The sequence below is a fragment of the Podarcis raffonei genome, chromosome 2 (genome assembly GCF_027172205.1).
Source record: "Podarcis raffonei isolate rPodRaf1 chromosome 2, rPodRaf1.pri, whole genome shotgun sequence".
Taxonomy (NCBI): domain Eukaryota; kingdom Metazoa; phylum Chordata; class Lepidosauria; order Squamata; family Lacertidae; genus Podarcis; species Podarcis raffonei.
The window spans coordinates 120595431-120623101 of record NC_070603.1 but is presented as its reverse complement, the minus strand read 5'-3'; the positions used below and the strand labels follow the sequence as shown (position 1 = coordinate 120623101).

At 46.6% G+C, this 27671-nt stretch overlaps 3 protein-coding genes across 3 annotated transcripts in view; 2 read left to right on the top strand and 1 right to left on the bottom strand.

Annotated features, from left to right (window-relative positions):
• LOC128408827 (uncharacterized) overlaps positions 1-27671 on the top strand; it is a 282229-nt gene that overhangs the window by 134261 nt on the left and 120297 nt on the right. The window lies entirely within an intron of this gene.
• The window catches only part of LOC128409626 (uncharacterized), a 62513-nt gene continuing 39029 nt past the window's right edge, over positions 4188-27671 (bottom strand). Inside the window, exons 15-18 of the mRNA XM_053380190.1 lie at positions 25302-25493; positions 9940-10825; positions 7680-7806; positions 4188-6063 (exon numbers count right to left, since the gene is read on the bottom strand). Of these exons, the coding sequence (XP_053236165.1) occupies positions 5177-6063; positions 7680-7806; positions 9940-10825; positions 25302-25493 (2092 nt within the window). The 3' untranslated portion in view covers positions 4188-5176. The remainder of the gene's footprint in view (positions 6064-7679; positions 7807-9939; positions 10826-25301; positions 25494-27671) is intronic.
• LOC128409457 (uncharacterized) lies at positions 13830-27029 on the top strand. Its single transcript, XM_053379966.1, has 7 exons — positions 13830-13913; positions 14525-14608; positions 15813-15939; positions 19843-19935; positions 21538-21761; positions 25170-25639; positions 26729-27029. The coding sequence occupies exons 2-7, from the start codon at positions 14585-14587 to the stop codon at positions 26787-26789; spliced, it is 999 nt and encodes a 332-aa protein (XP_053235941.1). The 5' UTR covers positions 13830-13913; positions 14525-14584; the 3' UTR covers positions 26790-27029.

Here is a 27671-nt window from a genome sequence, read left to right as displayed (position 1 = left end):
AAGCCCAAAGGAGGAACGGCCAGTACAGTTTGGGTCTGGGGAGGCTGAATGCCGAAGAACATCCTCATGAATGCTCCATGTGTGGGGAGAGCTTCCAGCGAGGATCCGCCCTGACTGAGCACCAGAGGATGCACATGGGAGAGGACGCGTACGAATGGTGATTTGGGGTTATGTGGAAACCTACACAACCCCGGGAGGGGGTCAGATTCTTCCACCGCCTCCAAACTATTTGTACTGAGACAAAAAAACAATGCATGAGCCGTGCAGTGTGCTGTTGATTCTGTAAAATGGTTCGCTTTCTTTTTTATATATTTATTTATTGATTTTTTTTCCAGTAAAAAGACAACAAAAAAAGAACAAAAAACAATACATAGCACTGTAAACACCCTTATATACATATTTCCCAAAATGAAAACTAATAAGAAAAAAGAAGAAAAGTTATAAGAAAACAGATAAAAGGAAAAGAAGAAAAAAGAAAATATTGCCAAATTCTTGCTTCAAACACTACAGTATATAATCTTAGTTAAAATATTATAAGAGACTTCCACCGCATATACCGCACGTCTCTTAGTTATCTTGCTCACATTTACATCTGTTCTTCAGTCATTTCCCTTCCTTAAATTCTTTCATAATCGATCAAATCTTTATGTTCTCTGTATTCTTCACAAGGTTAGTCTAGACACAACCAAACATTCGTATTTGAGCCCTGCTTGTATAATCCTTTAAACATTTCCATTGTTTCTGAATGATAATTTTTGATTTATGCCTTACTCAATCGGTCAATTTTGCTAACTCCAGGTACTCACAAAGTTTACTTATCCGTTCCCCCTTTGTTGGGATATAATTTCCTTTCCAGTGACTGGCTACCAACATTCTCGCTGCCATTGCAGACAGAAATATGTTAATTTTGTCATTGGGAATGTCCTTATTCAAAATTCCTAATAGATATGCTTCTGCCCTTTTGGTATACGATACTTTTATCCATTTTTAAAATCTCTTCATGAATCATATCCCAAATTTTTTACATCTGTGGACATGTCCACCATGGTTCACTTTCATTGCAACGCTACAGCTTGGTGCATTGTGCTTGTTCCTGTTTCACGGGCTTGCATACAAACCACATTCAAAGCACATGGCTTTCCCCAAAGAAATCCTGGGAATTGTAGTTTGTCCCAGCACAAAACTACAGTTCCCAGCATCCTTCACAAAATAGTCTCTTAACAAAACCCTGAGGAGCCTCCCCTAGTTGCTGGATGGACCAATGTCCTGAGACGGCTTCCCACATTCATTTTTAAACCAGCTGTTTGTTCGGAACTATGAGGACTAAACAATGACAAACCTAGACATCAGAGACATCACCCAGCAAAGGTCCGTATAGTTAAAGCTATGGTTTTCCCAGTAGTGATGTATGGAAGTGAGAGCTGGACCATCAAGAAGGCTGATCGCCGAAGAATTGATGCTTTTGAATTCTGGTGCTGGAGAAGACTCTTGAGTGTCCCATGGACTGCAAGAAGATCAAACCTCTCGATTCTGAAGGAAATCAGCCCTGAGTGCTCACTGGAAGGACAGATCCTGAAGCTGAGGCTCCAAGACTTTGGCCACCTCACGAGAAGAGAAGACTCCCTGGAAAAGACCCTGATGTTGGGAAAGATGGAGGGCACAAGGAGAAGGGGACGACAGAGGACGAGATGGTGGGACAGTGTTCTCGAAGCAACAAACATGAGTCTGACCAAACTGCGGGAGGCAGTGGAAGACAGGAGTGCCTGGTGTGCTCTGGTCCAGGGGGTCACGAAGAGTCGGACACGACTAAACAACAAAAATGAGGACTAGAATCTTGCTTTATTTTTAGAGGAAGAGGCAGTAGCTTAGTGGGAGAACACAATTTGCATGTGGAAGGTCCTAGGTTCAAATTCTGGTGTCTTGCAGGTAGGGCTGGGAAAGACACCCTCTCTGAGGTCCTGGAGAGCTGTTGCCTTGGGCTAAAAAAACATTGGTTCCAGTCTTGCCCTCCAAAACAGGAGAAAACAAGTTTGTTCCATCCTTCACATGACCACCATGGGCATCTTACAGAATAACTAAAAACATAATAAAAACATCAAGCCTTAAAAACCTCCCTACACAGGCCTGCCTTCAGGTGTTTTCTAAAAGTTGTGTAATTCTTTTATCTCCTCGACATCTGAATAATAATAATAATTTATTATTTATACCCCGCCCATCTGGCTGGGCCTCCCCAGCCACTCTGGGCGGCTTCCATAGAAACCAAAAATACAGTAAAATATCACACGTTAAAAACTTCTCTTAACAGGGCTGCCTTAAGATGTCTTCTGAATGTCAGGTAGTTGTCTGAAGGAAGGGCGTTCCACAGGGAGGGCGCCACTACTGAGAAGGCCCTCTGCCTGGTTTTTGAAATTTATTTTTCGAAATTTGAAATTGGCTATCTTGCCTCTTCTCGGTCTCCTCTTTTCAAGGCTAAACCTACCCAGCTCCTTCAACCGTTCTTCATAAGGTTTAGATTCCAGACCTTTGATCATTTTGGTTGTCATCCCTTGGGGGTTAAAATAAAATTAGGATAGAGGATCTTGTGGATTTACACACACACACACACACACACACACACACACACTTCTTTTTCGTCTTCGCTTCTTTTTCTACTTTGTTATTTCCTTCTTTTCCTTATTCTTGCTTCTTTCCTAGTTCTTTTCATTAATTTGGCTTCCATTGTGTTTTATGCTGAAAACCCTTAATAGAACCCGATATGAAAAAATGAAGACACAAAAAAATATATATTTACAAATAAAGCTGTATTCGATGGATGAAAGGATACATGATTTTTGACATGACTGAGAATCGCATAGCCAGGGACGGAGAACTTTAAAGCGTTAAGATCAGAAGGCGGAAAATATGAAAGCAACGAGAAGAGGCAGGAAGGAAGATTTGGAGATATGCTTCAGAGGTCCAGACTATGGGGAGCGCGTAAAAATTAATAATTGCAATTTGGACTATAATTGGGTGGTTGTTTTTATTTTAGTTTATTATTTTTAATTGGATTATGATTCGGATATCTCAATTGGCTGTTTTTATTGGAAAATCAATAAAAATGATTTAAAAAAAATAAAAAATGAAGACACAATTTCATCCCGGCAGTGGCTGGACAGGAGAGGAAGGTTAATTGTGTTGGATCAGGAATTATCATATTAATGTATTTATTCATTCATTCATTCATTCCCCTCTCATCTGGCTGGGTTTCACATCTGAACAAACGATGTCAGGAACCAAGTGGGAAACGCAGTCTTTACAGAGTGGGATTTTAGGGTGGGGGGAAGACAGTGGGAGGGTGGATATCGGGATATTCAAATATTGCAGGATTTGTAGCTTGGTGGCAGAACACCCGCCTCACAAGGTCTCGGGTTCAAACCCCGTTTAAAAAGACCAGGGAGCAGGAGGAGGGGAAAGACCTTTTTCTGTATGAGATCCAAAATATTTGCTGACACTAACCACTGCTGGGCTAGATGGCCGGATAATTTGACCTGGCGTGAGGCAGCTTCCTAGAAGGGATGTGGGTGGCGCTGTGGGTTAAACCACAGAGCCCAGGACTTGCCGAGGAGAAGGTCGGCGGTTTGAATCCCCGCGATGGGATGAGCTTCCGTTGCTCGGTCCCTGCTCCTGCCAACCTAGCAGTTCGAAAACACGTCAAAGTGCAAGTAGATAAATAGGTACCACTCCGGCAGGAAGGTAAACAGCGTTTCCATGCGCTGCTCTGGTTCGCCAGAAGCGGCTTAGTCCTGCTGGCCACATGACCTGGAAGCTGTATGCCAGCTCCCTTGGCCAATAAAGCGAGATGATCACCGCAACCCCAGAGTCGGTCACGACTGGACCTAATGGTCAGGGGTCCCTTTACCTTTAAGGCAGCTTCCAACAGAGAGAGAAATTGTAAAAGGACTAAGTGTGGGGTGATTCATATTTCTGCTAACAACGGTGCTTTGCCCATGCGGTCCCCACCCTCCCAAAAGGATATTGTAGAGTTGGGAAGAGTTTCAGAAAACACCAGCCAAAGTCGAAGCGTCTCCCCCGTGCAGAGAGGTTTCAACATTTGGGGATTTTTTTATTTTTTTTTGTTTAGAGGGAAATGTGAGAAAGAGGCAACGAGGCAGAAGTTTATAAAATTATGCGCGGTCCATCTTATGGGCTGCTTGTCACATTTATTTTATTTTGAGGAGGGAAAACTAATGCGTGGCACGCAAAAAGAAACGCAAGCCGTGGGGAACACTGACAACATGCTTCTCACGCTCCCATAACACCAGACGTCCAATGATGCCGAACATTGGACCAAAGAAAAGTATCTCACAGTTAAACTGTGGAACTCACTGCCACAGGAAGCACCAACAGGCACTGATTTTAAAAAAGACAAATTCACAGAGGAGAGGGCTATCGAGTGATGATGATGGTAATTTTTTTTTATTTGTACCCCATCCATCTGTCTGAAGGCAGTAATTACCATATTTTCCGCTCCATAAGACACACCTAGTTTTTAGAGGAAAACAAGAAAAAAAAATATTCCGAACGAAACAGTGGATGTATGATTTTTGTGGTTCATGCTGTGGCCACAGACATGTGATTTGACAGTGAGTTTGGAGTAGCCCAATGCAAAAATCCTGAGGATCCATGTGGATCCGTGCTTTGTAACCACGTTTTTGCACCATTGCTGCCCCAGGCAACAGTAGGTGCATGATATTTTTGGTGCAGGCTGTAGCCATGGACATGCTATGTGATCTGATGGTGAATTTGGGGTGACCCAATGTAAAAATCCTGAGGATCCATGGGCTTTTACCTCCCCCTCCCAGGCAGCCTCCTTTATTGCTAGCGTCCCTTATCTCGCTCCTGATTGCTTGCCGATCAGCGGCTTTGTTTGAACACCCACTTCCCTCTCTCTCTCGCTATCTCAAAAAAACATGATCTGCATTTTGCCCCTGGGCAATTCAGCTCTAGGGACCACACATTCGCTCCATAAGACGCACAGACATTTCCCCTTACTTTTTAGGAAGACAAAAGTGCGTTTTATGGAGCAAAAAATATGGTATCCCCAATGCCTTCGAAACATGATTTGCGGACAGCAAAAAGCAAGGAACAAACACTGTTTATATACATTAACTTAGGAGGGGAAAAAACCCCCACGAAATTAGACCGCCGAAGGTTCAAGATGGATTCTCTGATGTCTGATAAGATGCTTGCTCCGGTAGAAGCTCTCTTCGCATTTGGAGCATTTGAAGGGTTTCTTCCCAATGTGGCTTCTCTGGTGTCTAAAAAGGGTGGACTTGTCGCAAAAGCGTTTGCCGCACTGGGAGCATTCAAAGGGCTTCTCCCCAGTGTGGTTTCTCTGGTGTGTGGTAAGGTGCTGGCTCTGGTTGAAGCTCTTCCCGCACTCGGAGCACGTGAACGGTTTTTCTCCCGTGTGGTTCCGCTGGTGGGTGATCAGATGTTGCCTCTGGCTGAAGCTCTTCCCGCACTCGGAACAGGCGTACGGCTTCTCTCCTGTGTGGGTCCTCCGGTGCCTAATCAGGCCGGATTTGTGGCAGAAGTTTTTCCCGCAGTCCGAGCATTTATAGGGCTTCTCCCCCGTGTGGATTCTCTTGTGTGAAATAAGGTTCGTGCTCCGGTTGAACCTCTTCCCGCAGTTCAGGCAAACGTAAGGCTTCTCTCCCGTGTGGGTTCGCTGGTGGCTGTTGAGGTCCGAGCGCCTGCGGAATATCTTCCCGCAGACCGAGCAGTCGTGTGGTTTCTCCCCCGTGTGGATTCCACGGAGGTTCGATTCGTCTCGGAGAAGCTTCTCGCTCACCGCGCTTCTGACGCGCTTCTTCCTTTTGAGGGTGCCCTGCTGGGCTGGCATTTCGCAGACGTCGCCATCCTCCAGGTAAGGGAGAAATTTGTCCCTCCACATCTCATGGCTCCGAAGCTTCTCTGGCTTTCCTTGGCTTCCATCTTTTTCCTCCAGCTCCTGACCCATCGCTCTTCCTTGTGGGACCCAGAATAGTTCTCCCTCAGTAGCACACTGGCCCCTGTCACCTGCTGAAATAACAAAAGGAGATTGTTAGGAACGAACTGGAGCACCTAACCCTGTGCTCCCAGTGCATTTCTGAGCACAATTCAAAGTGTTGGTGCTGACCTTTAAAGCCCTAAATGGCCTCGGCCCAGTATACCTAAAGGAGCGTCTCCACCCCCATCGTTCAGCCCGGACACTGAGGTCCAGCACTGAGGGCCTTCTGGCCGTTCTCTCCCTACAAGAAGCAAAGCTACAGGGAACCAGGCAGAGGGCCTTCTCGGTAGTGGCACCCACCCTGTGGAACGCCCTCCCACCAGATGTCAAAGAGAAAAAACAACTACCAGACTTTTAGAAGACATCTGAAGGCAGTCCTGTTTAGGGAAGCTTTTAATGTTTAATATACTATTGTATTTTAATATTCTGTTGGAAGCCACCCAGAGTAACTGGGGAAACCCAGCCAGATGGGCGGGGTATAAATAATAAAATAATAATAATAATAATAATAATAATAATAATAATATTAACCTGATTCATTGGAGGTTTTTAGAAGGCCGTCTGTCATGGATGCTTTAGCTGAGATTCCTGCATTGTGGGGGTTTGGGCCAGATGACCCTCAAAATCCCTTCCAATGCTACAAATCTATGATCCCATGAGTTAGGGATGCAACAAGTTAAACTGCAGAAACAACCTCTCGTTTGCAAATCATGTTCTTTCACCCAGACTTGGCGGGGGGGGTTAGACCAGGTGTGAAACAGGATGGGGTTTGCATCAGAACGCCCCACTTAAAATGAAGGAGTGAGGGAAAACACTTTGTTTTAGTGGCACCTTCCATCTGATGTTATTGCGACATCATGTGATTGACAGGGGGTGTCCCCCCCCCCCGTTAAAATTTCATCTTCAAGGCCGATCCTGTCAAGGGTCAGCTTCGTGGAGCCAAAAAGCTATCTCCAACCCAGTGATTCTATAAACTTTTAGCAACTGATTCTGCTTTGGTCAAAGAGACAAGGCAGCTTTTCTACTACAGTGGTACCTCGGGTTACAGACGCTTCAGGTTACAGACGCTTCAGGTTACAGACTCCGCTAACCCAGAAATAGTGCTTCAGGTTAAGAACTTTGCTTCAGGATGAGAACAGAAATCGTACTCTGGCGGTGCAGCAGCAGCAGGAGGCCCCATTAGCTAAAGTGGTGCTTCAGGTTAAGAAGTTTCAGGTTAAGAACGAACCCCAGAACGAATTAAGTTCTTAACCCGAGGTACCACTGTAGTAGTAATAGTAATTTTTCATTACTATTCATTACTTTCATTACTTTTCATTACTTATACCCTGCCCATCTGGCCGGGCCTCCCCAGCCACTCTGGGCGGCTCCCAACAGAATATTAAAAACACGATAAAACATCAAACATTAAAAACTTCCCTAAAGCCAGTTTCGGGGGCATTTCAATGTAGGAATGGCTAAGTCAATGCAAACAGGAACTGAACAGGAAGAGGAAACAAGTCTGTTGTGGATTGTGGATTTCTGAGGGGTTTCGCTACTGAGACCTTTGATGGGCGTCACAGAAGGGGCCGAGTGCCCCAAGCCAGTGATTCGTCAGGGCATTATCCCTACTTGAAACGACAATTCACGGCGGGGGGTGAGCCCTTACCCAGCACACTGGAGACCCCCTCATTTTCCCGTTTGAACTCGCCACCGAGCTGCCTCTGGGTGGTTTCCGGCGATGCCTCCACATTTCCAGCAAAGGTGACAGCAGCCTCTTGGAACGCCCCTGGCACCTGAAATACCCGTCAACGTTTTAGTCAAGAAACAAAGTGGTCCAGACAATATTTCACAGAATGACAGCAGCAGTGAGGAAGGGGATCAGACCAGAGATAAGGTCTAAGTCTAATGGATGGGTGGGACCATCGCAGCAATGTCCAGTGTTCCATTTCTAGCCGAATATGAGAACCGCCTGCACTCTCAGCATCCGGAACAAACTACAGTTCCCAGAATTCTTTGCGTGGGGGGGGGAATCAAGGCTGTTTACGTGCTTTAGCTGTTGTGTGGATGTCCCCTGGGGCAGCAGAGGACAAGGAAAAGAAGAGAATTACTGTATAGAACAAGTACAAATACCTGCTAGATACTTCAAAACGACCTTGACAGATTAGAGAACTGGGCCAAAACAAACAAGATGAATTTTAACAGGGAGAAATGTAAAGTATTGCACTTGGGCAAAAAAAATGAGAGGCACAAATACAAGATGGGTGACACCTGGCTTGAGAGCAGTACATGTGAAAAGGATCTAGGAGTCTTGGTTGACCCCAAACTTGACATGAGCCAACAGTGTGACGCGGCAGCTAAAAAAGCCAATGCAATTCTGGGCTGCATCAATAGGAGTATAGCATCTAGATCAAGGGAAGTAATAGTGCCACTGTATTCTGCTCTGGTCAGACCTCACCTGGAGTACTGTGTCCAGTTCTGGGCACCACAGTTCAAGAAGGACACTGACAAACTGGAACGTGTCCAGAGGAGGGCAACCAAAATGGTCAAAGGCCTGGAAACGATGCCTTATGAGGAACGGCTAAGGGAGCTGGGCATGTTTAGCCTGGAGAAGAGGAGGTTAAGGGGTGATATGATAGCCATGTTCAAATATATAAAAGGATGTCACATAGAGGAGGGAGAAAGGTTGTTTTCTGCTGCTCCAGAGAAGCGGACACGGAGCAATGGATCCAAACTACAAGAAAGAAGATTCCACCTAAACATTAGGAAGAACTTCCTGACAGTAAGAGCTGTTCGACAGTGGAATTTGCTGCCAAGGAGTGTGGTGGAGTCTCCTTCTTTGGAGGTCTTTAAGCAGAGGCTTGACAACCATATGTCAGGAGTGCTCTGATGGTGTTTCCTGCTTGGCAGGGGGTTGGACTCGATGGCCCTAGTGGTCTCTTCCAACTCTATGATTCTATGATTCTATGTAAAGAAAAAGAAGGTACCCTTTACCATATGTGGTGGACGTGTAGGGTAACAATAACTTTCTGGGAGGTGATATATCATGAAATGAAAAAAAATGTTTAAAATAACATTTGTCAAAACACCAGAAGCTTTCATTATTAGGAATTATAGGTACTGAGATACCAAAGGACAGAAAAAGACTTTTTACATATGCGACAACTGCCGCATGGATGTTATTAGCCCAGAGATGGAAGGAAGAAACAATCCCAACCAGGGAAGAATGGCAAACCAAGTTGATGGACTATGCTGAAATGGCAAAATTAACCAGGAAGCTCAGGAACCAAGAAGACAAGAACTTTAACAAAGAATGGGAAAATTTATATCTTACTTAGGAGACCATTGTAAGCAGATGAAAACATCAGCAGGATTTTAACCCCACTTGTAGAGTAACAGAAACTATGGACAATTTAGATGGATAAAAAATGTGGATAACGGACTGATATGCAGTTGTAAATATTGATATTAGGACCCAATGGAGGGGATGGGGGGGAAGTCCTGAGATTCTGAGTAATCTCTTTACATGGCTTTTTTATAATTGACTTTGTTTTAAGTTTGTAATTTCTAAAATCAAACAATTATTATAAAAAAACAAAAAGGAAAAGAGGAGAATTGGGATAGCTATCTTCTAATAAAGGTTGTCACGTGGAAGATGGAGCGAGCTTGTGTTCTCCTGCTCTGGAAGGTAGGATTCGAACACATGGCTTCAAGTTACAAGAAAGGAGATTTCAGCTAAACATCCGGAAGAACTGATGGTCAACCAAGAGCATGGCCTGAGAAGGGTCCTGAGGGCCAGAGAGAGGCCTGTATTTGGCCCCTGTGCCTAAGGCTCCCCACCCTTGGTCTCCACCCTTTTTAAGGTGCGACACTCAGGCCTTTGCGCCACAACCGCCTCAGGGGGAAATCCCAGGATGAGGCCCTCTCACCTGCCCTCCCGCTTTCTCCGCCTCCTGGTGCCTCAGGAGGAATTCCTCTGCCAGGGCCACGGCCTGGACGCAGCTCTCCGAGCCTCGCTCCTTCACCCAGCTCCCCATTTCCGAGGGCAGCACAGCCAGGAACTGCTCCAGGATCACCAGGTCCAGGATCTGCTCCTTGGTGCTCCTCTCTGGCTTCAGCCACTGCGCACACAGTTCCCGGAGCCGCCCATAGACCTCGCGAGGACTCCGGGCGTCCCAGTAGCAGAGCTGCCTGAAAAGCCGACGCTGGGCCTCTGTGCTGGCGGGGTCCTCCATCTTTATCGCTGGTCCGACATCGCCAGTGGCGCCCTCCCTCCCATCATCTTGCTGGGCTGCTCTGTTGAAAGGAAGGACCCCATCCTGGCTCTGTTCTTGAGTCCCCTGGCTGATGGCCTCTGCCCTCTCACAGCGGGACAGGGCGTTCTTGCCTTCACCCCATGGCACGGCTTCTGGCAGCTGTGGGTCGCCCTCGCCAGAGTGAGGGGTCTGCACCGCCTTCAGGAATTCCTGCCACTGGGCTTCCCAGCGGAGCGACGACAGACCCTCACCTGGCTCCTGCTTAACGCGCTGCAGCTCTTCCCAGCGTTTGGGGCCCCCGATGGCCGCTGACTGGGAGTCTGGGGAGCTGTCTCCTGCCCCTGTTGCCTCTTTGAGGCCCTGAAGCACCTCTGGCTCCATCTTCATCTCTGCGTCCTTGCTTTCATCCAGCTCGGTCTGCAGCTGGAGAGTCAGGGAAGGAGACCCATCTGCTTGCTCCACCGCCATCCCGCCTCCCAGGCTTAGCCCGAGGCCTCTTGCCCCCCGTCCCGCAACGCCCCTGGGAACCAGAGCTGCTGTGTCAACGCAAAAGGGGGTTCAGAAGGGCTCCTTCAGAGATGCCTCATTCCCGGCCCACAGAAAGGTCATTCAGAAGCAGGTGGATGACAAACCACTCACCCTGAAGGTAAAGAGACAAACAGCTGTGAGACAACAAAAGAGGTTTAAAGACACTCTCAAGGCAATTTTTTTAAAAATCTAGCACAGTGGTACCTCTGGTTATGTACTTAATTCGTTCCGGAGGTCCGTTCTTAACCTGAAACTGTTCTTAACCTGAAGCACCACTTTAGCTAATGGGGCCTCCCACTGCCACCATGTGATTTCTGTTCTCATCCTGAAGCAAAGTTCTTTTTTTTTAAAAGATATTTATTAAAGTTTTCAATTTTTTATACAAACAAAAAACAAAGAGATTAAAAAAACAACAACATATAGTTCATAAAACATACTTTTCAATAACAAATTTCTCTGACCTCCTCATACCTCCCCTTCTTGTATTCCATTTCAGCTTATTTGTTCAGCAAATCCTTAACTTAAAGCATTACAGCTTATAATATCACCTTATTTTCTATCCAAACCCTTTTTTTCATCCATGTTCCTTTATATCATTACAGCTAGAAACCACTCAATTTCAATCCAACATCATTCAGCATTCCTTAATTTTACAATATTTCTGTAAGTAGACCTTAAATTTTTTCCAATCTTCTTCTGCCGACTCTTCTCCCTGGTCACAGATTCTGCTCATCATTTCTGCCAATCCCATACAGTCAATCAGTTTCATCTGCCATTCTTCCAGAGTGGGTAGATCTTGCGTCTTCCAATACTTTGCGATGAGTATTCTTGCTGCTGTTGTAGCATACATGAAAAAAGTTCTGTCCTTCTTTGACAAAGTTCTTAACCCAAGGTACTATTTCTGGGTAAGCGGAGTCTGTAACCTGAAGTGTCTGTAACCTGAAGCATATGTAACCCTGTACAGTGGTACCTCTGTATCCAGAATCCGTTCTGGAAGTACGTTTGACTTCCAAAAAGTTTGGAAACCAAGGCACGGTTTCCAATTGGCTGCAGGAAGCTGCTGCAGCCAATCGGAAGCCACAGAACCCACACTGAATGCTTGGGTTCCAAAGAACGTTCGCGAACCGGAACACTCACTTCTGGGTTTGCGGCGTTTGGGAGCCAAAGGCGTTCGAAGTCCGAGGTACGACTGTATAAGCACTGATAACTGGGAAACTGGCCTGTGAGCACTCCAATTGGAGAACAGCCTTTACCAAAGGTGTGGATCCAGAATGGCCTCCACAGCCACTTACGGACTCACTGTTAAAACTGGGTTCGTGAAAGACAATCTTACTCAGCTACGAGGGATCGCCTCAGAAGAAGAAGACAAATGGCCTTGAGGAAGGATGTGCAGATGCGTGCACAGAACTGAGAGATTCTGAGGAATGGCTTTCTCTTTGGGGTACACAGAATTGAAGGCTGGCAACATTTCACTGGAGAGCCAGGGTGGCGTAATGGTTAGAATGCTGGACTCGGAACTGGGAGAGCAGGGTTCGAATCCCCGCTCAGTCATGAAGCTCACTGGGTGATCTTGGGCCAGTCACCGTCTCCCCTCTCCACCAGCAACTCCACCGTCTCCCCTCTCCACCAGCCCCTCTCCACCAGCAATCTGTATCCTCTCCATCAGCAGGTTGCAGGTTTGATCCCTGTAAGGGACAGTGGCATATTCTTGCATTCCAAGTGTCCCTATTTTCCAGGGACATCCCTGATTTAGAGAAGCCGTCCCAGTTTCTGGATTTGATCCCGGAATGTCCCACTTTTTCTTAGGACATCCCTATTTTAATTGGAGAAACATTGGAGGGTATGGAGCTATCCGACCCCTGAGCCATCTGAAGGCGATCCTGTATAGGGAAGCTTTTTTTTAAAAAAATGTTTTTATGTTTTTATGTATGTTGGAAGCTGTCCAGAGTAGCTGGGGCAACCCAGTCAGATGTGTGGGGTATAAATAGTAAAATTATCATTATGGAATGATTTTCATAGGAAAAACGTTGGAGGGTCTGGGGGTGGGACTAGATGATACTCTAGGATTCTATAATTCTTTTGAACCTGCCACCCTCTCCCAAGAAAGACCCGCCCCCTCCTCTCCCCCCACCAGCAAACCCACTTTTAAATGCGCTTTTCACGCGCTCTAGCAACAGCCACTGACCTGCCTGCAGCTTCTGGCAAACAGCATTCAAAAGCCGATTTTGCAGAAACATTTCGTGGAGGGGGGGGGAAACGCAAGGCAGGAAGTTGCTCCCACTATTGACATCCCCCTGTTCCCCCATTTCCTGCCTCTCTAAGAATCCATCCTTTCAAAGCCCCGCCGCCGCTTGGGTTAAAGGGAGCGACACGCGCTTCCTAGAGAGGCAGGGGAAAGACGAGCGGCGAGCGTTCAAAGGAAGCGCGTGCGTTCCTTCCTGGTTCAATCAGCGAATGAAGGGAGGGAAGGAGCAGCTGAGGTCAAAGCGGGAGAGGTGTCTATTCAAGGCGATTTGTCTACCTCTCCCACAGGTTGCGCAGCGACTGCAGAGGCATAAGATAAGCCTTCCTGATTAGTATCTAATTTATATAAACTATATATAGGTTTGTATGTATATGTATAATTATAGATAGATAGATAGATAGATAGATAGATAGATAGACACACAATATTTTGTATATATACAAATACATACAATTTTAATATAAATTCCATATATACAAATATATACAATTTTAAAATATAAATTCCACTCATTTTACAAGCTCTCCATCCATGAAACTCCCCCAACATTTCCTTGCTGGTTGCATGCGCAATGTGGCTTCATATATAGCCATTATCCATCCATTATCCTTTTTCGGGCGGAGGGAAAGATTATTCCAAAGCAGATGTGGGGAAGGGTTAAAAATATGGACCCTTCGAATCCCTCCTGCTTTATTTAAGGCTTCTACTCCTACTCCTGCCTATTTCCACTCCCGCTTGCCCCGCACATGGACGACCCTTAGCCGCTGCCGTTGGGAACCCGGAAGTGCCTAGGCCCACCCAGTGACTCTTCCCCCCTCCCCCTCCCCAATTACCCCCAAAATCCTCCCGAATTGTTGCTGGGGAGGCGCTGAGGGTGAGTCTTAGGAGGGTGAGGCAGCAGCTCAGGCCTCCTGGGGGGCGAGGAAGGGGTGAAAGGGACCCCCCCTCTTATCCCACCCCCAGCCCCCTTCTCACCAGCCCAGCTGGGGAAAATCCCTCCCGCCCCCTTGCAAGCAATTTCCCCCCTCCTCTGTTTTTTTTTAGAAACCACTTCTTATTTTCTCCCGTAGTCTCTGGGCAACCCAGTCAGATGGGCAGGGTGCAAAATTATTATTATTAATCCACCCGTCAATTAATTAATTCCACAGGAGTAGGTGTGCTCAGCTCCTCCTGCTGCTGGATCATTTGTGGTTCCCCCATATATTGCATGGCTTAGGGCAGACCCTCCCTATGCATTGAAACACCCATGAAATAACGCACCTTTTCGAAGGGCCCGACTTCTCTGCAAGGATCCCTGGGGGAACTGTAGTTTTCCAAGCAGGAACCCTGCAAGGTCCTCTGGGCTGTGAGCTTCGTGGGACACAAGGAATTTATGTTATGTTATTTTTTACCTTTCCACATTGTGGTGGAACTAAAGTGGGGGGAAAGGATAAAGATCTTCCAACCCTACTTGTCTCTCTCACACCCCACAACCTGTCCCCACAGGTCGTGGAAGAACCTCAGTGACCCCTTCCCGGCAGCCTCCTCTTTGTGAAAAGAGAAGAAATGACTGCTCTGCAGTCAGCTCAGGTAGGTGAGGTATTCTATTTATGATTTATGCTGTGTTTGTGATGTTCTGTTATGTTACTTTTATCTTTAGTTTGTACGATGCTTTGGGATTCATTGGAATGAAAAGTTTGGGTTCCTCTTTGGTGATGGGGTCTATCTTAGCTTTTTCAACATCCAAAGCGCCCTTTAAGCAGGCCACGAGCTTTGGCTCTTCTACAATATTTCCAAAAGGTCTTCACTTGCGCTGTGGGTGAGGCAGGCAGATTGACACCCATTTCCTTAGGATTACCATATTTTTCGCCCCATAGGACGCACTTTTCCCCCTCCAAAAATGAAGGGGAAATGTGTGTGCGTCCTATGGGGAGAATGCAGGCTTTCGCTGAAGCCTGGAGAGCGAGAGGCATCGGTGCGCACCGACCCCTCTCGCTCTCCAGGCTTCAGGAAGCTATCCGCAAGCCTTGCAAGCCCGGCGGGAGTTCCCGTGGGCTCACAAGGCTTGTGGGCAGCAGCCTGCAGCCCCGGCGAGTGTCCGCAAGCCTTGCACGGCAGGCGGGAGGTCCTGCCGAGCGCGCAAGGCTTGAGGCGGCAGCCTGTTGCCCGAAGCACAGGGAGCCCTCCGGAGGGTTCCCTGTGCTTCGGGCGAGTGTCTGCAAGCCTTGTGCGCCCGGTGGGAGGTCCCGCCAGGCGCGCGAGGCTTGGGGTGGCAGCCTGCAGCCCGAAGCATGCGGAGCCCTCCGGAGGGCTCCCTGTGCTTCGGGCGAGTGTCTGCAAGCCTTGTGCGCCCGGCAGGAGCTCCCGCCGGGCCCGCAAGGCTTGGGGCGGCAGCCTGCAGCCCGAAGCACACGGAGCCCTCCGGAGGGCTCCCCGTGCTTCGGGCGAGTGTCTGCAAGCCTTGCGCGCCTGGTGGGAGGTCCCGCCGGGCGCGCGAGGCTTGGGGCGGCAGCCTGCAGCCCGAAGCACGCGGAGGAGCCCTCCGGAGGGTGCCCCGTGCTTCGAGCAGGTGTGTGCAAGGCTTGGGGCGGCAACCGCGGCTGGGGGGGGAAATAAATTTTTTTTATTCATTCCCCCCCCCCCCCAAAATGAGGTGCGTCCTATGGGCCGGTGCGCCCTATAGGACGAAAAATACGGTATTTGTGAGGAGTGAAGAGTGGCTGGGGAAACTCAGCCAGATGGGCGGGGCATTATAATAATAATAACAACAACAATTAATAATATTACTTTTCAGGGTCTGGTGTCCTTTGAGGAGGTGGCCATACATTTCACGAAGGAGGAGTGGGAACTCCTGGACCCATGGCAGAAGGCTCTGTACAAGGAAATCATGCTGGAAAATTATAGGAATGTGACCTCCCTGGGTAGGGACCTCTCTACCCTTTGGTTCGTAAGACACTGAAGAGATGAGATTTCTCACTCTTCATTGCTGGACTCGCAATTTATTTTGGAGAATAGCACACCTGCCGTAACTGGTCATCATTGCATGGGTTTTCAAGCAAGGCAAAACGTTATATTAAAAATAGCATTAAAGATATAAATACAAACAGGTACAGTCGTACCTCGGAAGTTGAACAGAATCCATTCTGGAAGTCTGTCCGACTTGCAAAATGTTCAAAAACCAAAGTGAGGCTTCTGATTGGCTCCTGCAGGCAATCGGAAGCCATGGAAGCCCCGTCGGATGTTCAGCTTCCAAAAGAATGTTCGAAAACCAGAACACTCACTTCAGTTTTCGATCGTTCGGGAGCCAGAACGTTTGACTCCCAAGGCGTTCAGGAGCCGAGGTACGACTGTAGAGTGTTGGAGTCTCAACAGCAGGGATCATTCAGTATGGCCATTCCAGGTTAATGATGATGTCGTTAAAGTTTACTAGCAAGAGAGGGGTGCAGCTAGGCAGGATGGTCTGATATTTGCTGAGACAGCACGTGCTCTGAAGTTATATGTTGATTCTGCAGGGTTTTCTAGTCATTTATAATCCTAGATGTCAAAGGATGTGGTGGTTCCTCGAGAATAACCAGGCAGGACTCCGACCTGTCTTTTACAGGCTTTATTCTTGGTGCAAACTATTTACAGTGAAGAGCGTCGTAAGTTCATGTCTGGCTCAATCGCTAGCAGCATCCGGGAGTGGTCGGTTTTTGAACCTCCCCCAGCATAAAAGTCCCGTCACCCCCAGCCTTTTCCGCCCCTCCCTGCGCTGAAGGCTACTGCGCAGAATGGGCGCTGGCAAGAGCATGCTTCCCGCCTCCCCAGCTTGCTCAGGCTCAGTGTTAAGGCTCTCCCTAGCATCCTCTGGCCCTTGCACTTCTTCTCCACTGGAGGTGGGGCTTTCCTCCTTGCCGGAAGAGGAAGTACTTTGGAAGATTTTTGGAGGCTCCCTATAACACAACTGCCCTTCCATCTCTCGCCTCTGAGCTGCTGGCAGTTCCCTGACAATGGAGTTGGAAAGGATCCCGAGGATCATTTAGCTCAACCCTCTCTGGTCCATCGTCCCTAAAGAAAGCTCAACAACTCTGGTACGTTTTCCCTAAAAAGATGACAATGGGCAATGACAATGGGTAGATCACTGCTAGTTTTATTATACCAGGAGTAGATCGCAATCTCCTGAGAGGTGGACGTGTCTGATCTAGGCTGTATTGTTCTCTTCATATCCATACAGTGGTACTTCAGATTAAGAACTTAATTCGTTCCAGAGGTCCGTTCTTAACCTGAAACTGTTCTTAACCTGAAGCACCACTTTAGCTAATGGGGCCTCCTGCTGTCGCTGTGCCACCGCCATGCGATTTCTGTTCTCATACTTTTTTTTTTTAATTAAATATTTATTGGTATTTTCAAGAAACACACAACCAACAAAAACAAAAAAAGTAAACAAAATAAAAACAAACCCAAAAATACATAATATTCAAAACTAAACAGAAAAATAGAAAAAACACATAAAGTTTCTGATACTTATTTTCCTTAACCTTATTTCTCAGACCTCCTCACACCTCCCCTTCTTGTATTCCAATTTAAATTGTCCATTCAGCAAGTCCTTAACTTATTTCTTCACCTTAACTTAAACATTTATTCTAACATATTATTATTTTACTTTACTTCTTTTTTCCATTTCCTCAATTTATTTTTAGCCTTATTTTCAATTAATTTAAAAAGAAAAAACCAATTTCACCTTATTAAAATTACACCTCGATACTTATACCTCATTAATTATTCTTAAACCTTTTTCCTAAAGTCGACCAAAGTTTCCCTTCCACGGTTTACCCAATTTCTTTACCACTAACAAAATATAAAACAAACAAAACAAAGCAAATTATCCTTATGTACCCTTTGGATTCCCAACCTCCACCCACCCATTTCCCGGTTCCTGTCCCCAACCAATATCCATCAGTCTTTATGTTATTTATTTAGCCCGGAGATCTCACGTCCGAGGCCCTTATATCTCTCTCAGTTCCTTTCTGCCGGTCTCTTTGATAGTCCTTGATGTTAAACCCCAAGTCTCGGAGGGGCTCCGGCCCAACAGAATCCATGTTGCTTCTAGCCAGTCCTCCGTACTTCAAAGCAAAGCCTATGGGGTACTCCAACTCTTGTTTCAAATTTTTTTCAAATCCAAATGTCCCCACAGCTCCAGCTTTCACCTTCAACAAATTTGTAATCCTCAGGTCTTCAGATCTCCTCCAAAGGGGATCTCTCCATTTTCCAGACTCCCAATCAGACCAGGCTTTCCGCATCCAATTTTTATTGTCCTTTTTTATCATCATGTCAGGCCTCATATTGTAGCTCTCCTTTGACTCCTGCAAACCTCCAGCTCCTCCTTCATTTTCTTCAAAAACAACATATTGCTCCATCGTATCTACGCTTTCAGTTTCATTTATTTGTTCAATTGAATAGGCTTCCTGTTTCAAGTCCTTATCAGACTCCAAACTGTTGTTTACTGTCCAGTGTAGTAGCGATACCTCTGTAGACAAAGCATCGTATTCATCTTGTAAGTTTCCCAAGAGAACAAGTGCTCTGTCCAATTCTGCTTGGATTTTACTCACTCCAGCCATTTTTGTAATGTAGTATCCTTGTTACCCCTCTAGGGGGATTTTAATTCCTTGATATTCCTTTCAGCTCAAAACCAAAAGTCCAGTTATTTTGTATCAACCCTCCTTATTTTCAACAAGTTATACCGAATAAACCAGCAAAAACAGCAGAAACAATGTTCTCTTTTTCCAGCTGACAACTAGCTGACTAGCAGCTCACTTGACAGCTGTCAAAATCTTCCATGCAACAGGCTTTCTCATAGGACGTTCCCGGGTCTAGGGGGGGGGTGTAATTTCAGCTCCCAAAATTCTTTTTATCCTCCAGAATATCTTCTTTTAAAGTCAAAACCGTGAGGTCAGGATCTTTTGTTAAAAAGAAAACAAAAAACAGATTCTCTCGACCTTAGCTGCCCAGTCCTTTGCTTTAAATTGTTTACAAAGAGGGGGGGTGGACTTCCTTTTTAGCCCCTTCCCGCTCGTTCCAAATCCAAAATGAAAAGTTTTTTAGAGTTCCAATCTCCGTATTACTCACGGGTTGATGTTTTAGAATCCAATCGATCTTAGAAGAAGTTGGCGCTCTCTGTCCATGGCTTGCGGCTTCACTCCGTAGGCGAGGGAGTACTCTCAGCACCGCGCCTCACCCTGCCTCCGTTCCGAAGCCTTTAAAAAGGCTCCGTCGCGGATTGGGGGGGCGCAAATGGTGCCCGCCGAGTCTCTGTGTTCACAGGCATCCGTGCCTGTGATTTTAAGGGTCTCCGCTTCGCCGCAGCGGCAGACCCAGACGCTACGGAGCCGATTCCCTCCGGAGCTCGGAGGGAATCCGCCATTAAACAATGGCGCCAACCCGGAAGTCCGCGATTTCTGTTCTCATCCTGAGGTAAAGTTCTTAACCCAAGGTACTATTTCTGGGTTAGCCGAGTCTGAAACCTGAAGCGTACGTAAACTGAAGCGTCTGTAACCTGAGGTACCACTGTACTGCCTTATGGCAAGTCAGACCATTGCTCTATCTAGTTCAGTGTTTAGCCGGGCATTAAACTTGGGAGCTTCTGCTCATGAGGCCAGTGCTCCCACATGTGAGCAATGGTCCTTCCCCAAAAATCTGAACTGGGCAATAGGCATGTGGGCACCCAAGTATGGGGACAGGGGCGGAGACCTCCATCTCTTGCCAAGAACAGGGTGTGGGAGACGAAAACGGGGATGTTTCAGAAGGAAATATGTTTGTAATTAGGCCTGCTTTTCCTTTCTCCCAAGAAGGAGGAGACCCTCTCATGCCCAGGCCGGACCTCATCCGCTGGCTCGAAGAGCTGGTTGTACCGCCCTGCATGGAAGGATACTCAGCAGCAGGTAATTGCGAATGTGCTCCTCCTTGCCTGGCAATTGGAGGTTTTCTGCAGTGGTGTCTGGTGCCCGTTGAGACTGGCAGGGCAGCATGGAGCAGCGGTGAGCGAAGCGAGAGCCAATGATGATGGGCAGAGCCATTCCCTTGTTGTTTGTAAGGGAGAAGGCCGGCAGGCTGAGGATTGTGGGGCAGTGACCCTTTCGCCCTAATGGACCAGCTGCCCATGGTTGTCTGGTGCACAGTAATCTTGTGGACTTCCAAAAATATTTTGGCAAAACCCCTTGCCCAGAGGCGCTTCTGTAGCCCTTGTACTCTTGGGGCAGGAGAAGAAGTCTTCACCAGGTACACCAGGGAGTCGAAGAAAATGAGCAACTCTCACAATGACCAGGAGGAAGGGAGAAGTGAAGAAGAATTAATAATAATAATAATAATAATAATAATAATGAAAAATTAATTATTATTTATAACCTGCCCTCCTCAGCCAAGACCAGGCTCAGGGCGGCTAACACTGAATATAAATACAATAAAAACATTAAAAACAAAACAAAAAAACAAGAGAAGAGTTGATTAAAATGTAAGTTAGAATACAATTTAAAATGCAGCCTTGTTTTAGTGGTAGCCTATAGATCAAAGCAATAAGGGGAGAAAACGTCAAATATTCACCGGGGCTAACTATCCATGCTGGTCCTATATGGGCCAGCAAAAAGAGCTGAGGGAACTTCCAGGTCACTTCCGTTACTTCCAGGTCACCGCGGAGCGTAACCCATAAGCGCTCAACCTGAAGCAACTTCAAGCCGAGGTATGGCTGTATACAAATCCCATATAAGGGGTTCCGTCAAAAAAATAAATGAGAGGAGGGTTTAAACCGAGTCCAGCCCAAAGGCCAGGCGGAACAGCTCCATCTTGCAGGCCCTGCGGAAGGATATCAAATCCCGCAGGGCCCTGATCTGCTGCAGTAGGGTGTTTCAACAGGCCGGGGCTAGAGCTGAAAAGGCCCTGGCCCTGGTTGAGGCCAATCCAACCTTCTTGGGGCTTGGAACTTCCAAAGTGTTGTTATTTGTGGACCTTAAGGTCCTCCGCGGGGCATACCAGGAGAGGTGGTCCCGTAGGTACGAGGGTCCTGTGGTACTCCAGTCGTAGCTGGCCAAATGATCAAGGATGATGTGAGCTGGGAATTTAGCAACATCTGGAGGGACATAGTTCCTCACACCTGAGTTAAGGTCCTCTGTAGACAGGTGATTTTTGAACTGGTTCCCTGATAATAGTGTGTTTGTTTTTTGTAGACTTCTGCCACCCTCAACTCTCTTCCTTTCCGGAATTTTGGTTGGTTCTTGCAGAAAATGACAGAATTTTTGGTTCCAGTGGGTGACACAGTCATCAATTCCCAACAGTTCCTGCTAACTAATATTCCGCCCTTGAATAGCTAACTTTAAAACAACACCTTAGTAAATATCAGCCTGGTTTATTTAATGTATGGCAGGTTCTGCCTCCCCACAGAATATTTGCATGGGTGATGTCTTTGCTATCTTTTACACATCTGTGAATTTGGTTGGTTCCTTCTCCTTAGAGTCTCAGTTCCTCACATGCTTCCTTTATTTTGATTCCAGGAAGTAAAGATCCAGAGATTAAAAGTGAAGTAGATTCCTACTGCCCCTTGTGTCCCCTAAATATCTGGTTTGGAGAGTTGGGTGAAGCCCTGGAACCGATTTGTGAGGTGAAGAGAGAGGAGGAACCTTCCATTGTGCAGGCGGAAAACCTTCCGCCAACAGAACAGCTTTGTTCGATACAGCCCAAAGTGTCAGCAAAAAGAGCCAAGCATCCCAAGCTGGAAGTAAGTTATAAGTTGACTGAAAAGTGTCATTTGCAACAAAAACTTTATTGTATGGATAATACGCATAGGGGAGAAGCCGTATAACATATTATAGGAGGAGCTTTTGTGAAAAAATGGGCTCTTGTTGTTCAAGAAAGCATCCAGAGAGAAGAAAAACTATTTTAATGTTTGGACTGGGAAGGTTATAGCGCAAATCTTATTGCACATTGAAGAGAAGAAGCTGTTTGAAGAGACAGGTGGAGACTTTAAGCTTCATTCACCAGCAGGGGGAAAGAAGACATAAATATCTGGAGTATAGAAACAGTTTCAATAAGAACATAAAGGTACAGTGGTACCTCAGGTTACATACGCTTCAGGTTACAGACTCCGCTAACCGAGAAATAGTGCTTCAGGTTAAGAACTTTGTTTCAGGATGAGAACAGAAATCGTGCTCCAGCGGCGCAGCAGCAGCAGGAGGCCCCATTAGCTAAAGTGGTGCTTCAGGTTAAGAACAGTTTCAGGTTAAGTACGGACCTCTGGAACGAATTAAGTACTTAACCTGAGGTACCACTGTAAAGGTAAAAGGACCCCAGACCATTAGGTCCAGTCGTGACCGACTCTGGGGTTGCGGCGCTCATCTTGCTTTACTGGCCAGCATGACTAAGCCGCTTCTGGCGAACCAGAGCAGTGCATGGAAACGCCATTTGCCTTCCCGCCGGAGCGGTACCTATTTATCTACTTGCACTTTGACGTGCTTTCGAACTGCTAGGTTGGCAGGAGCAGGGACCGAGCAACGGGAGCTCACCCCGTCGTGGGGATTCGAACCGCCGACCTTCTGATCGGCAAGTCCTAGGCTCTGTGGTTTAACCCACAGCGCCACCTGCGTCCCAATAATAAGAACATAGTTCACAGCAAAAAATGGTCTTGGGGTATGAACTCACTTGGATATTTAGTATCAGCCTGCACTGGGAGGGTGTGGGGGAAGAGGTGCTGTCGTTAAGAATTCCTTCATCCCAGCCAGAAGACCTAAATTATGTGCTGTGAAGGTGATAAGGACAAAATCTTGGGGTGCGGTACTTAAACCATTTCCCAACCTCACTAGGGTCTAGCTCTGCAGGTTCAGAATTGCTCAGGTTCGAGCAAGAGAACACAACCAGGCAGATTGAAGCAAAACAGTAGCTGGTTAGGAAGCCTGCTTTATTTATTGTTGCAACATGGTTTCCATGAAAAACAAAGAAAAAGCCCAGAACAAAGGGTTGCATGAGTTTTTTAAAGTTCCCGCAATTTCCCATAATACATTTCACATAGCATCATCCAATTCAATATAGTAAAATAATTTATCTTGCCACTCGTTTTTTGCCGGTATTGTTTCCTTTTTCCAATTTTTGGCAATTGGGTGTTCTCCCAGCTATGGCTGTTGCCAAGTCCTTACAGCGTAGCACACAAGCTCGGGAGGCCAACGCTTCCGATATGTTGAAAGGCATCGGGGGCCCTGGCCAGGGCAGTGTCAGAGACTGGGCAGAGAAAGAATGGTGGAGATGCCTCCCCAGTCTGATCCTTATACTGAAGAAGGAGGCAGTTCAGAATTACAACAGGGGCTTGAGGGAGGTCACTGCTCAGAGACAGATGAGGGGGAAAGCTGGGAAATAATGGGAGAGGAGGAGGAAGAGGAAGAAGCAGCACTAGGGGAGCGACAGCTGACGGACTCAGTGTCTTTAGAAAGCATTCCAGACCTCCCCTCTCCCAAAACATGGCGGGGCTTGAAAGTAGCTCAAAGGCGGCAGAGGGCGCATACAGTGTTAGGATTCTTGCTCCGTGCTTGCAGTCATGGGCTTGTTGTCTATCACATGACAGTGTATGTTTTCATTCCGCATAGTGGGAAGTGATGGAGACAGGATGTTTTGTGCTACTGTGTTCCGTGATGTAGGACTACAGTGGTACCTCGGGTTACATATGCTTCAGGTTACATGCGTTTCAGGTTACAGACTCCGCTAACCCAGAAGCAGTACCTCGGGTTAAGAACTTTGCTTCAGGATGAGAACAGAAATCGTGCTCTGGCGGCACAGCAGCAGCAGGAGGCCCCATTAGCTAAAGTGATGCTTCAGGTTAAGAACAGTTTCAGGTTAAGAACGGACCTCCAGAACGAATTAAGTACTTAACCCGAGGTACCACTGTAGTTTAGCCAAAATGCTGTGCTACTGAGTTTGTTATGCAAACTGCTAACACTCTGCTGTTCCTAATTGTGCTGACGCCTCTTGGAATCAATCGCTGTGATGTTTGGGCTGGAGAAAGCTTTTGAAGCTCCTGAATGACAGACCAGGAGGGAGAGAACATGCCATTTGGGAATGTGTCTCTATCGGGGTCCTACGCATGAGTAGGATGATCCTGGCAATCAGCACCTGTAGTGATGATGCATGAAGGGAGAGGGGTGGGTGGAGACTTACTCGGAGCAACACTGTTATTCCCAGAGGCCACATTCCCAAGCCTCTCTGTGTGAATATTGAATAAAAACAGATGGCAAGGACTTTTCCTTGTCTTGTCCGTTCCTGGCAACCTGCCGTTCAGGTTGGTTCCTCTGCTGCCTGTGGTTGGATTAATGGATTTCATTTCACTTTCGTGTATGTAAACAACTTACATATTGCTTAATTGCAGCTCACTCTCTCCTGATTGGTTTCTGGGTCCGTCCGTCACAACAAGCTTCTGAGCACCGGACTTAAGTGCTGGGGCTTCATGGGACAAAATGCCCATTGGCAGGTCTGAATCCAAACTGCATCTGCAGACAAAGCTGGGTTTGCTGTCGGTGTCCATTATTGTCGGCACGCCTTCAAACGGGCTTGCTGTCAGCACCAAACGACTGGTCAGGGCTGACAGTGAGCTGCCTTCTTTTTAAGGTTTCGTCCAATATTTGCAGTGTCAAAATAAAAATAATTTAAAAAAATAAAAAATTGCCCAGTAGCGCCTTATAGACCAACTAAGTTTGTTCCGGTATAAGCTTTTGTTTGTATGCACACTTCTTCAGATACCATGCACACCAAAGCTTATACCAGTACAAACTTAGTTGGTCTATAACAGTGGTGTCCAAACTTTTTTCAAAGAGGGCCAGTTTTGATGAAGCGAAGGGCCCTGGGGGAACAACCAAAGGGCCAGACCAAAGCTGTTGAGCTTTCTTTTAGGATTTTACTCCAGGAAATAAACTGCCACAGGGGCCAGATTAAACCGACAGGTAGGCCAAATTAGGCCCCTGAAACTGACTTTGGACATGCCTGGTCTATAAGGTGCTGCTGGACAATTTTTATTTTTAAAAAAAATATTTTTATTTTGACTGCGTCAGACAAACACGGCTACCTACCTGAATTTGCAGTGTGATCAGCTTGAGAAAGGACAGTCTGGTACGATAATTCGTTCTTTCCTCTCTAAATTGTTTTTCAGGCCTGTAGCAGAAGATCTTCCTGCAACTGTGTGAAGGTGAACAGCGTGGAAGCCCTGCTGCAAAATCCCTTTCCTCAGCGCAGTTTGGCTGAGCAACGCTGCATTAAAGAGCTCGGTCCCGACCGCCCTGACCTGTGCATTGTGCAAACCGTGCTGGAGAAAGGCAAGCCGGTCACCCGGAGGTTTAGCAGGACCTGGTACGACCGGAAGGAGTGGCTTTGCGGAAGCACCTCAAAAAACGCGTTCCTGTGCTTTCCCTGCTTGCTGTTTGGCGGCGCCGCCACCTGGGCACGGACTGGAATGGCAGACATGAAACAGATCTCCCTAAAGACGAAGGTTCACGAGGAATCTGCAAAGCACAGGGAGAACTGCCTGAAGCTGGCTGAGTTGGGCAGAGTCAATGGTGCCGAGCCAACCGACACTGGCTGCGACGCTCACACCGGGAAGCATAGCCAGGAAGTGGAGAACAGGTATGTACTTTCAAAAATTATTGTTGTCGTTTAGTCGTGTCCGACTCTTTGGGACCCCCTGGACCAGAGCACGCCAGGCACTCCTGTCTTCCACTGCCTCCCGCAGTTTGGTCAAACTCATGCTGGTAGCTTCGAGAACACTGTCCCACCATCTCGTCCTCTGTCGTCCCCTTCTCCTTGTGCCCTCCATCTTTCCCAACATCAGGGTCTTTTCCAGGGAGTCTTCTCTTCTCATGAGGTGGCCAAGGTGTTGGAGCCTCAGCTTCACGATCTGTCCTTCCAGTGAGCTCTCAGGGCTGATTTCCTTCAGAATGGATAGGTTTGATCTTCTTGCAGTCCATGGGACTCTCAAGAGTCTCCTCCAGCACCAGAATTCAAAAGCATCAATTCTTCGGCGATCAGCCTTCTTTATGGTCCAGCTCTCACTTCCATACATCACTACTGGGAAAACCATGGCTTTAACTATACGGACATTTGTTGGCAAGGTGATGTCTCTGCTTTTTAAAAATATTATTTTTTCCAAAAATAATCTATTGCATAAATACACTCTTGAGATGCTTGTTGGCCTTCAAGTTGCTTCATAGTAAAAAAAACACAACCAACTACCCACCTAGCTCTGGTGTTTGAGAGTCTTCTCTTTCCCTCCAAGTGTTTCTCACCCTCTTGTTACTATCCTCCAGTCCCACTCCCTTTCAATAATACTGCCAGTCAGTACAATATGGAATTCTGGGCATCCCATATCCTCCAATGTTTCTCTGATGAAAATAGGGACGTCCAATTCCATAATGATATTTTTACTATTTATACCCCACACACCTTACTGGGTTGCCCCAGACACTCTGGGCAGCTTCCAATATACAATCATACCTTGGAAGCTGGACAGAATCCGTTCAACTTCCAAAACACTCGGAAACCAAGACGCGGCTTCTGATTGGTTGCAGGAAGCTCAAAAGCCTCACCAGACGTTCGGGTTCCAAAAGAACGTTCGCAAATCGGAACACTCACTTCCGGGTTTGTGGCGTCCGGGAGCCAAAGGTACGACTCTATAATAAAAGATAAAACATTGTTTTAAAAAACTTCCCTATACAGGGTTGCCTTCAGATGGCTCGGGGGTCGGATAACTCCACACCCTCCAACATTTCTCCAATGAAAATAGAGACACCCTAAGGAAAAGCGGGACAGTCCAGGATAAAATCAGAAACCAGGTCGGCTTCTCTAAAAAAAGGGACATCCTGGGAAAATAGGGACCATTGGAGGGTCTGCTATTTATTCACCACCTCTTTCGTAGATCTCAGCAAGCAAATTGTAAATAGTCATTAGTCAGAAGAATGGAAGATTTGTGTAGCCTGAATTATAGACAGTCCAGAGAGAGATGGCAGTGCAATCCCTTCTCTGGGGATTTTTAAGTTCATTGGGCGGCGGGAATAATAATAATAATAATAATCCAAAATAGCGCCACACCTTTAAAACTAAAATATAAAATGCAGCACAAGTGCAGGCAGTTAAAGGCGTACAAATAAACAAATAAATAAATGTAAGTGTAACAGTGTGAGGGCGACTTCTACTATAAATGTAGCCTTGCGGATGCTAAAACAGATAAGGCCCGGCCAGCCAATTAAATCCACTAAATAAAATGCAGCCAGAGGCATATTGCAGTGCAGCAAAACTCAGGCATTTGAAAGTCAACATACCTCAGTCAAAACTTTAAAAAGTAACAAAATACTAAAGAAAAAAATATAATAAGCCACGGAGGTTTCTCTGGCGAGGCAGTGGTCTTACAAACTAGAAGCATGTTCAGCAGTCTCACTTCCTACCCTAGAACTCTTCTCAATTCTCCTCTCGCCCCCTTGATTTCTCACACATTTGTTATGTGATAACAAATTAATATATTAACATTAATATATTGACAGCAATGTATTTACATTAATATATTGACATCAATATATCAGTTTTCATATACTGACATTGGTATTAATATGTTGTCCTGAAATCTGCAAAGGTGTACCTGAAGCATGCTATCATCGAGTACATT